The sequence below is a fragment of the Prunus mume genome, linkage group LG6, assembly GCF_029339155.1.
Source record: "Prunus mume cultivar Tortuosa linkage group LG6, ASM2933915v1, whole genome shotgun sequence".
NCBI lineage: Eukaryota > Viridiplantae > Streptophyta > Magnoliopsida > Rosales > Rosaceae > Prunus > Prunus mume.
Genome location: NC_142703.1, coordinates 22,045,521 through 22,060,346, shown reverse-complemented (window position 1 = coordinate 22,060,346; position 14,826 = coordinate 22,045,521). Strand labels below are relative to the sequence as shown.

At 37.0% G+C, this 14,826-nt stretch overlaps 1 protein-coding gene across 1 annotated transcript; it reads left to right on the top strand.

Moving 5' to 3' along the window:
* The first annotated feature begins 4,098 nt into the window (after window positions 1-4,098).
* LOC148916456 (7-deoxyloganetin glucosyltransferase-like) lies at window positions 4,099-14,640 on the top strand. Its single transcript, XM_089054599.1, has 2 exons — window positions 4,099-4,645; window positions 13,436-14,640. Exons 1-2 carry the CDS (start codon window positions 4,129-4,131, stop codon window positions 14,377-14,379), a joined length of 1,461 nt encoding a protein of 486 aa, XP_088910725.1. The 5' UTR covers window positions 4,099-4,128; the 3' UTR covers window positions 14,380-14,640.
* Window positions 14,641-14,826: the final 186 nt, after the last annotated feature.

Genomic DNA, 14,826 nt, shown 5'->3' with positions numbered 1-14,826 from the left:
TCATACGGTACCCTAAAGGGTGTCCCTCAATTAAAATTATTCCTTCAAATAAGATTAAAAAAAATTCATAAGATACCCTTAAAAGGTGTTCATCAAATAAAATTATTCCCTCAAATAAGCTTATTTTAAGGACAACCTTGTAGGGACCACTCTATATTGTATTTCACTAATTCAAACCATCTATTTTGTAGATATTCATTCAAAGATCATCTCTACAAAAAATCACTTGAATCCGATATCATTTGACCACTCAATTGAATTATTGAAATTTTAGTACTTTCTTAAAGCACAGTATTCATTGATTTTGTAGAACACAATTAGATGTCAAAATGGTTTCCAATTTATCTAATGCTTTTCAAGGATGATGTATGAATGTGGATTTGGTTTGAATTGTTGAAAAAAATTTCTTAAGAAACCCTAAAGGGTGACCCTCAAATAAAATTAATTGAGGGATCCCTCAATAGAAGGGGAATATATATAAATTTGCTTATGAAATATTCTCTAAAGAGAGTTTGAATGGTGAAAAGTGTTTTTACTCTTTTTATTTTTTATTGGTACGATAATGAAGTTGATAAATAAGTAAAAATCTTTGGTTAAAAAGAAATCATAATTTCCTTTTTCAAAAAAAATATTATAAGTCTTTATGACTTTTGATTAACCATAACAAATGTTTATCAGAAACGAGGTTTCTTGATATAAATAAAATGAAGAAAATATAAGAAATTCTAAACGTGAACTTTTTCTTAAAACAAAATGATTATTTAAATATATATTATAAATTAATTAAAAAATTTATTTTTTATACAAGCAATATTAAGGAGGGAGAATTGAACCTATGACCTCGAGTATAAAGATAAATGCTTTTAACCATTTGAGTTACAATTTACAAATCTATTGCTCTTATTAATTTTATTTTTGAATTACAAATAAAAAAGTTATAAGAGAGAGGACCATTTACTTAATAATTAGAGTATGCCCTATGGAGTGGACTTTGGATAATCAAATACTGGGCCTTCAGCCTGTTGGACTCAATTGACTGAAATAATTATTTTATACATTTTTTTTTTGAAATTCATATAACTCTTTTATTTTGAATTTCAAGTTTCAAATAAAGAGCCAAAAAGAAAAACCCTAATAGAGAAAAGTTTCAGCTGCCTCCTTGGGGTCCCGCGGCCTCCATCCCTCTCCTCTCCTTCCCTCCCCCACCTCTGCTCCCTGCCCATCCACTCAAGGCCCTCTATTTTGGCTAAGTTTGGTGCTTGCTTGACTATCTTGGTGATGACGTGGTAGCAAATCAGCTCTTATTTACGTAATTTGTATTGCAGTTTTTGTTTTTGTTTTTTAGGTTTTGTAAAAATCAACTTATTCAATTTGTTGTGTGTTTGTAGTCTACTCTTATATTTTTCTACTGTGAGTGTTAAAAGGTTGTATTTACAGTTATAATTTGGTGCGCTAAAGTATATATCTGAATTTTTTAAAGGTTTTTGGCCAAAATTTCTTAGGCCATATGTGCCTGTAAATGGATGTACACACCTGATGGGTTTGCCGTTGTCGGTGGACTCCTCCGTATTATTTGGATTAACCCTTTATGGTTACTATGTTTCTATATTTATACTAACTTTATGTGGTTATTTGTATTTATATTGGTCCTTATAACCAATAACTTTTAGGCATGAATTATAAATGCAATCTACCCTCTTTTTATCACAATTTCAGAATCATTATATGATTGGCAGTTATTTGTAGAACCACAAGGACATGAGTGGCGGAGAAGTACAGTCTAAAGTACATATCAAATCAATTGGCCTCTATTAACTCTACACGTCAGTATTTCTCCGTATTAATTTACTACAATTTTAGTTTCTTTATTTCCTATAATTACTGATTTACAGTCCCATCTTCTATCTTCTACACTCAGACAAAAATAAAAAATAAAATAAAAAATTGATCAAAAGAAAGAACAAAAACAAAACTGTCAGCCATTTCTAATTCCAAGTAAAAGACAAAAAGTGGGCCACCAAATTTCTAATATATTGTTTAATTTTCAATCCGGATCCGGATGGAGCCAACGAGGCGGATATCCTATAGCCGACATGTATATTTGGAGCTGAGTAAATTTTTTATTTTTTATTTTGAGGGTTTTTGTTTTTTTCGTCAAAGACAAATTTTGGAGCTTAGTCTTCTTTACTCATTGCAAAGTTTCTCAGTTTCCGTAACAACTACACAAAAAAGACAAAGAGCGATAATTTCCCTTATCCGCTCAAAATTTTTGAGGACATCGCCTTTGCAAATATTTTATTTTATGGTTCTTTTTAGCAATGACTTTGTTCCATTCTGCTTTCTGAAAGTTCAATTTGGTTTTGAGCTCTCCTAATCTTTCGAAATATGTTGATGTGCCTTATCATGTCAAGTTTGTTAAATTTAAGGACATTGTTGCCCATTCAAGTTAAGATTTGATTTGACCTGGCTCTAATCGATTGATTTTTTCCTTTAAACCCTATTTTCACACATGGAAGCCCCACTTTCACCATTTTCATTCTTTTTTCTTTTCATTTACAATACGATTTGAAGGGAAGAATTGGTGAAGGCAATTAGGGTTTAAGTTGGTCAAATCAAATCCTAACCTTTTTTAAAAAAAAAAAAATCAAAGAGAAACTTCATTAGATAGTCTTCAACAATACAATCAAATACTTGATATCTAAATGATCAATTCCATGAAGGCAACAAACTAACATGCTAAAAACAAGACCAAAGTGGACAAAAGCCACACTAAAACTACTAGCCTACATGACCACAATTAAGAATAATTCCAAACAAAGCCCACAAACCTAACACAACCAAAACCCTAAAGCCACCAAGGAGCCTAAATGAACTCTACCACCTCTACCTAAAGAAGCATTGTCTCAACCATACCCACCACCAAATAAAATCTTGAAGCGATAATAAAAGTGGTAACAGATCTAGAGAAAACAAGGTTTTCAACGATCTACCTGCGCATAAGAGTGAACAAATAAAACAAAACCACAAACCTGACAAAGAACAATTGGGTGATTTGTAGTGAACTTTGTCAAAATATGATGGAGAACCAATTTTAGAGAACATGAGCAGTGTTAGAGAACAAATTTTGGGAGACCGATTTGATTGACCACATAGCCTAAAAGAAGTGATGAGAAACTTCAATCTGAGCATGGCTCAGAAGAAATCTCCACGAAGGTCTTCTTATTTAAAACACCTCAATGAACTTATTCACTAATCCAAAAGAAAAGGACAAGAAGAGAGGAAGGGGAGGAGGAGCAGTGACGCTTCATCCTCCTCGCCTCTATAAAGTTTTGCTTTAGGACTCACAAACTAAATCCTAACTTGAATGAATAGAAATGCTCCTGAATTTGACAAAGGAATTAACAAACTTAACAAAAGTGGAGACATTGACACGCTTCCAAAGATTAGAGGGACTCAAAACCAATTTCAAAGTTGAAATAAGGTCTATATAGTTCATGGGGGCATTGCTAAAATTTTCTCTTTATTTTAATGTTAACTTATATTATTCACGAGTTTGTATTGGCAACTTTTGTGCCCAATATATTAATGGAGCTAATTTTCCCACTCCACTTTTCTCTTCTTACACTTCCTTTTGTTGGAAATTGTATGTTCCCACACCTCTTTTGTCTGCTTACATTCCCTTGTATGTTATAGTAAAAAGTATTTTTTTAAAAAGAAAAAAAAAGGAGTGTAAGTGGATAAAAGGAAAGTGGAAAAATAAGCATCCTATATTAAAGGAGTGTATTAACTTCGTTTTTTTGTTTTGTTAATAGTATGTCGTGTGTGAGAGATATATATGTGGACGTGATATCTTTGAAAATGAAGGCATGAAATTTCTCGATATCTCTTGGAACTCAGGGCCATTGAGTCCAATCCACTAATTCAGATGGGAACAATAAATCTACCAAAAGAAGTTAAAACTAGATCATGGTGGTAAAAATGTCTTGAATATTATGTATACTGCCAAGAGAACAGATGTAATGCAGATCTAGATTTGCTATAAAGTTTACATCTCTCGTAGTATTTTGAATCACACACACAGTACCCTAAGAGCTAAGAACTAAGATAGAAAAGAGAGAGAAATAGAAAATGGATGGCGTTGGAGTAGAAGTTAGCAAGAGGCCTCATGCTGTGTGTCTCCCATTCCCAGCTCAAGGTCACATAAGCCCAATGATGAATTTAGCAAAGCTCCTCCATCACAGAGGCTTTCACATCACCTTTGTCAACAGTGAGTACAACCACAAACGCTTACTCAAATCCCGAGGCCCCTCCGCCCTCCACGTCTCCCAGGACTTCCGTTTTGAAGCCATCCCCGATGGTCTGCCCCCTACGGACGCTGACGCTACGCAAGACATCCCGTCTCTTTGTGACTCCACAAGCAAGACTTGCTTAGGACCATTTCGCAGCCTGCTTGCTAACCTTAGTCTTGACAAGGCCCTCCCACCGGTGACCTGTATTGTCTCCGATGGTGTCATGTCATTTGCCATCAAAGCCGGTGAAGATCTTGGAATTCCGGTGGCGCTGTTCTGGACTACAAGTGCATGTGGCTTCATGGGCTACACGCAGTATCGCCAACTTATTGACAAAGGTCTTACACCACTCAGAGGTACATGTTCTGTTACATGAAAAATAAAGGGCACTAATTAATACAGTAAAATGAAATTTTGTGATATTATTATTTGTATTCGTTTGGTTGTTATATGAAAAGCAATTAAATTAAGGGACTGGCAAATATTCATCGTTCACCCTCCTTTATTTTTTAATTATTTTTCATCTCATTTATCCATGAATTTTCATTCACAAAAGCCTTATGAAAATGAGATTGAAAACTTAAAAAGATAAGATAGGAATTACAGAGAATGATGAGTATTGGAGTACCAAATAACTACCTCCGAGGAGGGTCCGGACGCTATGTGTTTTCTACTACTCCTCCCTGTTTTCATCCTTGTTTACATTGGCATCCTCATAGTAATAACGTATGAACGGATCCTGATGAGGGAAGAGCTAGGAGAGCCATGATGAAAGCACAGAATATACTATAAGGTCACAGGCACAAACATAAACTTTCAAGCCCTAAATAAAAGCCCAAAAGACCAAACAGTTTTAATTCAAAGTCGCACTGCAGATGCCCATATCCAAGTCCCTCGGACCATCAAATGGTCAGAGGTCACCCTTCCAAAAGAATGGACCCTAGTTACCGAGAGCCAACCAGCTCCGATCCAACGTAGTCTAAACAATTTAGACTACATCCAACAATACCTAGATGGCACAGTTAAAATTAAGTTTGAAAATCAGCCTTTAAGAAAGTCTAATGTCCAGTTGCAACAATTGCCAACCCCTGGTCAGTCGCAAAGGCATGCCCCAGCTCGGCATTCCTTTACTGCCTCGTCTTCCACTCTAGAACGAGACCTAGAGTTAGAAAAGGCCTTAATTGACTTTAAGCTTGAGTCCCTGAGAAAAACCTCTCAGGTAAACCAACCTTGCTACGGCAAGGCACCAGTTGAACAAGAAGCTAAGTCCGACTCACCCGAGTCACCTACGCAGTCTGATTTCATAGTTGATAACCAATTAAGAACTCTTAATAGAAAACTCGTAATTAATTGGAAACGCCTTAATCAGCACCTTAAGTCACCAGAAAACCAACATAGACGTGATAGTTATCATCAAGCCTATCCTGATAGAGGAACCCGCGATAAAATCTTTAGTGAGTGGAAAGATTATATGCGATCAGCCAAAGTTGAAATTTTCTACCTTGATTTCATTGAAAGCCGTTATATGACTAATGAGTTAAAAACATTAACAAAAGAAAAATGGAAATTGCTAGATAGAACGGAAGTTGAGTCTAGCCATCCGCCAGTTGATGCCATAGTTATTAGTCATAGGAATAGCCTTATACCTGCTAGTCCTTTCAAAGCCGTCGATAGTCACGATGAAAGTAGAAGGTTAATTGAGCAAAACAATTACACCAACCAGAGTCTAGTTGTCATAGGGAAACAATTGGACACAATTGAAACTAAAATTGACAAAATTGTTTGTTCCCCAGAAGTCAAGTCTAAACTAAAAGTTGAAAAGCCGCTAGTTCAGTTCCAAGATCTTAAATCTAGTCCCACTCTTAAGATCAAGCCGACAATGAAGAAAATAGAAGAAATGTTAGAATAGTTGACCCCAAAAGCTGAAAAATCTGGTCTCAAAACACTAGATTCTTTCGTCAACCCTTCTGAGTCTGAGTCTATGTCCGTAGACTCTGAAACCAGTAATATTTCCAAAATTGAGCAAGCTTTTAGAAACTTAGAAGTCCAAGTTGAACCTAAACTTAAGAAAGTTGAAAGACATATAAGCCCTACCTGTTTAACTAAAAATTGGTATCCCAGGCCAACTCCTCCAGACATTCAATTTGAAGAAAGAAACTCACAAACCCAGTTTTCGGTTTCTTCCGACAAATTATATGAATGGAATATTGATGGTCTGTCCGAACAGGAAATTCTTAATAAGATGCAACATATGTCCATGGTCGCCAATAGTTATATCACCAACCACAGTTTCAGGCAATCTGAAATTGTACCCCTGTTAGTTACCGGTTTTACTGGTACTCTCAGGTATTGGTGGGATAAGCACCTTACCCCTGAGTCTAAAAATTTGATCATACATGCCGTAAAACTTAATGAAGACGGTCTCCCTATATTTGACGAACATATAGGTCAAGGTATAGAAGACGGTGTCAACACTTTGTTTTACACAATAATTGAGCACTTTGTTGGAACTCCTAGCCACACCACGGCTAGAATCCATGATCAGTTGAGTAATCTTAGATGTCCCAAGTTGTCTGATTTCAGGTGGTATAAAGATGTCTTCATCTCTAGAGTCATGCTTAGGGATGATAGTAATCAACCATTTTGGAAAGAAAAGTTCGTTAACGGTCTTCCAAACTTATTTGCCCATAAGATTCGGACTACGCTTAGTAACGAACAGGGTCATATAGATTGGGATAGTTTAACGTACGGTAATATTATAAGCACAATTAATCAAGTTGGAATGAAAATGTGTATAGACTTTAAAATTGGTAAACAAATACAGTCCGACAGGAAATCTGCTAAATATGAGTTAGGAAATTTCTGCGAACAGTATGGTCTTACTAGTCTTCCCCCGTCTAGAAAGAACAAGCCTAGTCATCTCCGTAAAAGCCGTCATTATTCTCGTAGAAAACAATTTTCTCGACATAATGATGAGTCACGTGATTTTTACAAGAAAAAGAAGTACGCCGCTAGAAAAAGTTGGTCTAAAAAGCCGAATAAGCAAAAGAACAGTCGCACTAGTAAAAGCAGAGATAAAAGCAAAGCTAAATGTTTTAAATGCCAAAAGTTCGGTCATTATGCGTCTGAATGTAAAGTCAAAGATACTATTAAACAGTTGAAAATCACGAATGAAGATAAAGAAAAGTTGATCAAAGTCTTAGAGTTGCGAGACTTTGAAGCAAGCCTCACCTGAATCCTTAGTTGCCGATTCAGAATCTGAGTCGACCAGTTTTCAGATTCACAATTGAGCTCACCCACAATTCAATTTGGTTGCACAGATAAATGCTATAATAGGATAAAAACAATTTCTGTTCTAACTAAACAGGAAGAACAGGAAAAGCTATTAATCGACTTAATAAGCCGAGTTGAGAATCCTGAGTTAAAATCCGAGTATCTAAAGAAATTTAGAAAAGTCCTCAGTCAGGAAAACCCGAGTCCGCCTACCCCTCAACCTGTAAGTCTAAATACAACCTTAGAAAAGTTTGCTAAAAAGAAAGAAGTTACTCTACAAGATTTACAGCTAGAAGTTAAAATGGTGAAAAAAGAAATAGTTGAGTTAAAACAAATAAGCCAAAAGCTGCAAACTGAAAATTATACGATTAAACAGGATCTTGTCCGTCTCTTAGAAAAGGGATCCTCTGAGTCTAGAAGCCCGTCAGAAAGTCCTCATCATTCTGATGATGAACCCTCTGACAGTAAGCAAGCCGTCAACCTTATACGCCAGGTTAACTTTAGAAAATGGTATTCTAAAGTCACCATATTTGTCAAAAAATTTGAATTTTCGACAGTGGCCTTGTTTGATTCAGGAGCTGACCTTAATCTGTATTCGTGAAGGTCTAATTCCCACAAAGTATTACCATAAGTCTAAGGAATCTCTTAGTACTGCCTCTGGTAAATCTTTACAGTTGAATTATGAAATCCCAAAAGCCCATGTATGTCAAAACAAAGTCTGTTTTAAAACCTCATTTGTCTTAGTCAAAAATATCACTGACAAAGTCATCTTAGGTTTGCCCTTCATTTCTCTGTTGTATCCTTTGCAGGTAGATCATAATGGTGTTATGTCTACTTATTTAGGAGAAAACGTTAAGTTTGAGTTCCTCTCTAAGCCCGAGTTGCACAACCTAAAAACCTTACAGTCTGTCCAAAAAATCAAACAGTTGAATTTCCTAAAAGAAGAAATTAAGTTTAAAAGAATTGAACAACAGTTGAAAGATGAGTCTTTACAGTTGCAAATTCAAGATTTTGAAACTAAGTTAAAAAATGAAATATGTTCTGATTTGCCTAACGCCTTCAGTATAGGAAACATCATGTTGTCAGTCTTCCTTATATCAAATCCTTTAGTGAGAAAAATATTCCTACTAAAGCTAGGCCGATCCAAATGAGTCAAGAGTTAATGGAGTTTTGTAAAAAGGAAATCCATGAGTTGCTTCAAAAGAAGATAATTCGTAAAGCAAGTCTCACAGTAAATATCCTGCTTTTTATGTCCAGAAAAATGCTGAACTAGAAAGAGGAGTCCCCAGATTAGTTATCAACTATAAGCCCCTTAATTCGGTCTTAGAATGGATTATGTACCCCATACCTAATAAACGAGACTTAATTAACAGATTAGAAAAAGCAGTTGTCTACTCTAAATTTGATATGAAAAGTGGTTTCTGGCAAATCCAAATAGATGAGTCAGATAGATATAAGACTGCATTTGTTACTCCTTTCGGTCATTATGAATGGAATGTCATGCCGTTTGGTTTAAAAAATGCTCCTAGTGAATTCCAGAACATCATGAATGAAATATTCAATCCTTATAGTCATTTTTCCATTGTCTATATTGATGATGTTCTTATCTTCTCTGAGTCTGTTGAGCAGCACTGGAAACATTTGCATAGGTTCCTTCAAATTGTTAAGTCTAATGGTCTAGTTGTTTCTGCCAAGAAAATCAAATTGTTTCAAACCAATATTCGATTCCTTGGTTTCAATATTTGCCAATCTCAAATATCTCCAATTGATCGAGTCATCCAATTTGCTGATAAGTTCCCAGATCAAATTCTTGATAAAAGTCAACTCCAGAGATTTTTAGGATCTCTCAATTATGTTTCTGACTTCTATCAAAATCTGAGAAAACAATGCAAGCCTTTGTTTGATAGGTTGCAGAGTAGCCCTCCGCCATGGTCAAACACTCATACAGAAATTGTCAAACAGATAAAAGCCCATGTTAAGACACTTCCCTGTCTTGGCATACCTTCAGTTGATTTTTTCAAAATAGTTGAAACCGATGCCTCTGACATAGGTTATGGCGGCATTCTTAAGCAAAGAGCCTGTCCAAATTCCCCAGAACAAATTGTCCGTTTCCATTCTGGTGTTTGGACTCAGTCGCAATATAATTATAGTACTATTAAGAAAGAAATATTAGCTATAGTATTATGCATTAGTAAATTTCAAGATGATTTACTAAACCAAAAGTTTTTTATTCGAGTTGATTGTAAGTCTGCAAAACATGTTTTAGAAAAAGATGTTCAAAACATTGCATCTAAACAGATTTTTGCACAATGGCAAAGTATATTAAGTATATTTGACTTTGATATTGAGTATTTGAGAGGGAGTGAAAACTCCATTCCTGATTTTCTTACAAGAGAATTCTTGCAGGATGCACAATGGGACCCAAAAAAGACAAACAGAAAGAGCCAGCCAAAAAGCCCCTAGTTGCCCAGATAAAGCCATCCCGGTCGTCTCGATCGCTGAATCCTTCCAGCCTCCATGAGTCAACCTAAGCCTAGTCTCCCAGCAACTAGTTCCTTTCCTGGTTGCACCCCAATCCGAGTTGCCTCGCCCTTATCGCTGCCAATAAGTTCTCCGTCTTGGGCTCAACTTGGCCAAGTCGGTCCCAGTTATAAGTCCACACTTGTCTCTAGTTACGACCCCTTTGCAGGCCCTTCAGTTCCATTCAAAAAATCGTCTCCCTATTTGCCCAAAAGCAATTCCCATCTCTTTGTCATTGAGCCTAATTATGATGTCCATTCTGACCCAGTTGCCATTGCCAGGCATTACTTTCCTCCTGGTTTTCACTATATGCCCCCCAGTCCATATAAGTCCCTCAAGTATTATAGAGATATATTGCTTGAGACCCAGTCAGTTGAAATTAAGCCGATAAGGGATCGAGATCACCCTGAGATCATCCTTTATCATTCCCTTTACATACACTGAGTTATAAGCCAAGAGTCTTTCAGTAGTCATCCCTACCAGTTGAAAACTCTACAGTCAAAATTACAATATAATTATTCTGATTATATTGAAGCCTGGTACACTATCTTCCTCCACCAATCTGAGGATTTTAGCCACTCCTGGTTCATTAATTTTGACAACAAATTCAAAAGTCCTTTTCCCTTCTGGTTTCTCCATTGGTGGGAAAAGCACGGCCCAGTTGAAGAAATTCTACCAGTTGCAGTAATGGCGCTCATCCACCATTACACCAATAAAGCCAAGTTCTCCAAAGTTGACTTATTCTTTCCTAAGCAGATGCCGTTTCTTGCTCGCTACAAAGTCCCCTGGATACTCAAGTGGTCCTACAAAGTCACTATGGATACCAGAGTTCTTGCCCGCCAATTCTCAGTCAAATGGTGGGATAAGTTTGAAGTTGTGACAAATTGCCAAATATGTCTACAATGATTTTCCAGTTGACCCGATGCCACGTCTGCTCCAGTCCCAGTCTCTCCCTCTGGATCAGTCACCTCTGCTTTTTCATCGAAGGAAAATCCAAGGCGATATCGAGAAATGGCCCTTCAGTTGCTACATCAGCTTCCCAAATGGATGATGATGAGGACAATGATTCTCCCTCGTCATCTAGTTGCTAGCCCATGCAGGAGCCCGAACCAGATAAGCCCAAGCCCAAGAAAAAATCTTGGTATGAAGACAGCCTATACGAAGACGGTCGGCAACCCTACGATGCCTATGTCTTAGGGTCCGACTAAGTCGTTGCCGACACCTCATTGCCTCCGTGGAATTTGATTCGAGCATCCTTTAAAGCAGCCGCCCGCTTCTCGTGACGCTCTAGTCCAACCTCCCGACAGTTCACCCCAAGTAAAAGCCAAAGTTGCCGACAAGTGAATGTAAAAGTAAAAGCAAAAGTTGCCAGACATTTCACCCAAGTTAAAGTTGCCGAAAGCAAAGGTTAAAGCAAGTTACCTGTGCTTTCATCATGGCTCTCACCTGAGTTACTTTCGGTTACCCTAGTTACTTTCTAGGTAACCATAGTTGCTTCCTCTTATTTAAGTTGGCTTCGGCCTCAGTTGTAGACAGAATACAATTTACACTTTCAGTTTTTTAGAGATTCTCTCTAATCACTCTTAGAAGAATCATCTTTGTAAACACGGTGAGATTGTGTTCGAAGAGTTGCTTAGTTGCTGTTGTGAGTACTTTGTGAGTATATAAATAAAAATTGCTATTTTCAGTTATCTCAATTTTGATTAAGTTCATATAAGCATTATTTTAACTGCATAATTGCTTGCATTGCATTTCCTCCCCGTTCTTCTTCTCTATCTCTGGTTCCCTTGTTTTTGGTATCAGGCCGTGGTTACTGGTCATTTGTCTAAGTCTGCTACTCATTCCCGCCCAAGTGGCTGGTTTAAGCTTCTGAGTAGAATTTCTACAGTTGTCTTCTTATTCTTCCCTCTTTCTTTCTAAGTTATTTGTTGGTCTTTCTCTAAGGTCTGACCCGTGAGTCCTTTTTCCTGTGGTAAGTCCCCAAGGGTAGTGGGCAGCGTTGGTGGGCAGGAGACAGAAAATTGAGAAAGGTTAATAAGTTTCTTGTTGAGAAAACGGTTAAGTCTAGGAAAACTACTGTTTTTCTTCTTCCTCAAAATCTAAAATCAGTTATTTGAGTAGTCATGAGTCGTCTATTTAGAACAAATTCCTGTAGTTCAAGCAGTTCTAAAACCAATATAAGCCGACTTCCTGAGATAGTAAATGAAGAACAATTTGAATTTGAGTCTAATAATAAGGAACAATTAGATTTTAGAGATTGGAATATCCCTTAAGTCCCAAGTCAAAAAATTTATAAGAAACATTGGTTGCCTTCCAGTTTTAATAGTACCACACATGTCAAAACAGTTGAACAAGTTTACGCCTTAAGCCAAGAACATGAAACCTGTCAGTTGCTTAATCTTGAGTCTGTAAGAAAACATAAGTCTGATGGTAATAATTTCTTGCATATAGGTCTAGTTCAAGTTGCAGTCAAACCGTTAACCAGATTAGGATTGAAAGCCTCTATCCTTCTTGGTTTACGTGACGCTCGGTTCAATCAGTTTAGTGACAGTTGTCTAGGACTTATTGAGTCTAGTCTGTGTAATGGTCCAGTTCACTTTGACTGTTACCCAGATTTTACTATAAGCCTTAGTGATCCGCACATTCTAGGGGAACCAACATAAACTTTCAAGCCCTAAATATAGCAATTCTGTATATATATATATATATATATATATATATATACAGTCCCCTTCTATTGAGGAATCACTCAAATAATTTTATTGAGGGACATCCTTTAGGGTCCCTACAAATTTTTTTTCAACGGTCCAAATCATCTATTTTTCAAGTCTATATTCATAGATCATCCTTGCAAATAATTAAACAAATCTGAACCATTTTGGTATACAATTGTGTCCTACAAAATCAATGAATACAGTGTTTCAAGAAATTATTAAAATTTCAATAATTCTTGAGTGGTCAAATGATATTGGATTCAAGTGATTTTTGGTTGAGATGATCTTTGAATGAGTATTTACAATATAGATGGTTTGGATTAGTGAAATACAATACAGAGTGGGTCCTACGAGGGTGTCACTCAAATAAACTAATTTGAGGGATCCCTCAATATAAGCCCTCTGTATATTATATATATTGCTTTTATTGTTTTCTTGTTAACTTGGGGAGTGATATGATTCTCATATGACAAATTATGTGATGCTCTGAAGCCCACGTCGGTAATTTGTTGGGAAAGATGGCCATTACAATCTGTACAAATATTAAGCCTATAAGAAAGAATTCTTATATCTTTGTTATTTAATTTGGGGTATAGAAATGGTAAGCAGCTATGACAAATCCTATGTATGCTTTTTCAGGTGAGGCTTCTCTAACAAACGGGTATTTGGACACCACGATAGACTGGATTCCAGGAATGAAGGATATTCGTCTGAGAGATCTCCCAAGCTTTGTACGCACCACAGATCCAGAAGACATCATGCTAAGCTTCGCCATGGTGGAGGTAGAAAGAGCTTCCAAAGCTTCTGCTATCATCTTAAACACTTTTGACACATTGGAATATAAAGTGTTGGAGGCTCTTTCTTCAATGTTTCCTCCAATTTACACCATTGGCCCCAATCACTTGATTGTGAACAAGATTGTTCCCCAGAACGCTATATCGTCATCGATCAGTTCCAGCCTTTGGAAAGAAGAGCCTGAGTGCCTACAATGGCTGGATTCCAAGGAACCCAACTCGGTGGTTTATGTTAATTTTGGGAGCATTACTGTTATGACACCCCAACAGCTTGTTGAGTTTGCTTGGGGTCTTGCTAATAGCAAAAGGCCCTTTTTGTGGACAATTAGGCCTGACCTTGTGAAGGGTGAAGCTGCTATTCTCCCATCCGAATTTGCCCAAGAAACGAAACAAAGAGGTTTGTTGATCAGTTGGGCACCACAAGAGGAAGTTCTGAACCACCCATCTATAAGAGGATTCTTGACACACGGTGGCTGGAACTCCACCATTGAGAGCTTGAGTGCTGGAGTGCCAATGGTTATATGGCCGTTTTTCGCGGACCAGCAGACGAACTGTTGGTTCTCGTGCACTCAATGGGGAGTTGGCTTGGAGATTGATAGCAACGTGAAGAGGAGTGAAGTGGAGAAGCTTGTGAGAGAATTAATGTCGGGTGAGAAAGGGAAAGAGATGAGAAAGAACGCCATGGAGTGGAAGGGAAAGGCAGAGGAAGCTACTGGTCCGAGGGGTTCTTCATTACTGAATTTGGAGAAGTTGGTTAAAGATTTACTGCTGCAGCCATCAAAACCCTAGTAGCTAGAGAGATAATCAACCCTGATCCAGGGGGTTCTATGTTGTTATTTCCTCACACCTCAGCTTATGTTTTATTTTATTTTATTGTGGAATCAATTTTATTTTTTTTCATTTTTTATCAATGGCTGAGGGCTTTAAACTTTGCAATTTGTTTTATAGAAAAGTAGTGTGTGCTCCCGTACTTACAAATCAGTGGCAAGTATTGCCATCAATAATCTTCGATGACCATATGTCTGAACCAATACATGGCCCCCAACTTGAGCCCACTTTTCATGATATTTTAAGCAGTTTGCTACAATAATTGTTTTGGCATTTGAGTTGCATTTTTTCTTGCTTGTTTAGTGTGTATCGAAAGATCAAAAGGCATCTCTCAAAACAAAACAAAAAACAAAAGCTCAAAAGGCCAATATATCAATGATGTTGTAAAGAAAATGGTGGAGTCCACAT

What these genes read in the sequence shown, in the direction of transcription:
- LOC148916456 (XM_089054599.1), top strand. Translation starts at nt 4,129, where the DNA reads ATGGATGGCGTTGGAGTAGAAGTTAGCAAGAGGCCTCATGCTGTGTGT. An exon ending in AGGTCTTACACCACTCAGAG is followed by an intron (nt 4,646 to 13,435) that starts GTACATGTTCTG and finishes ATGCTTTTTCAG; the next exon opens with GTGAGGCTTCTCTAACAAAC.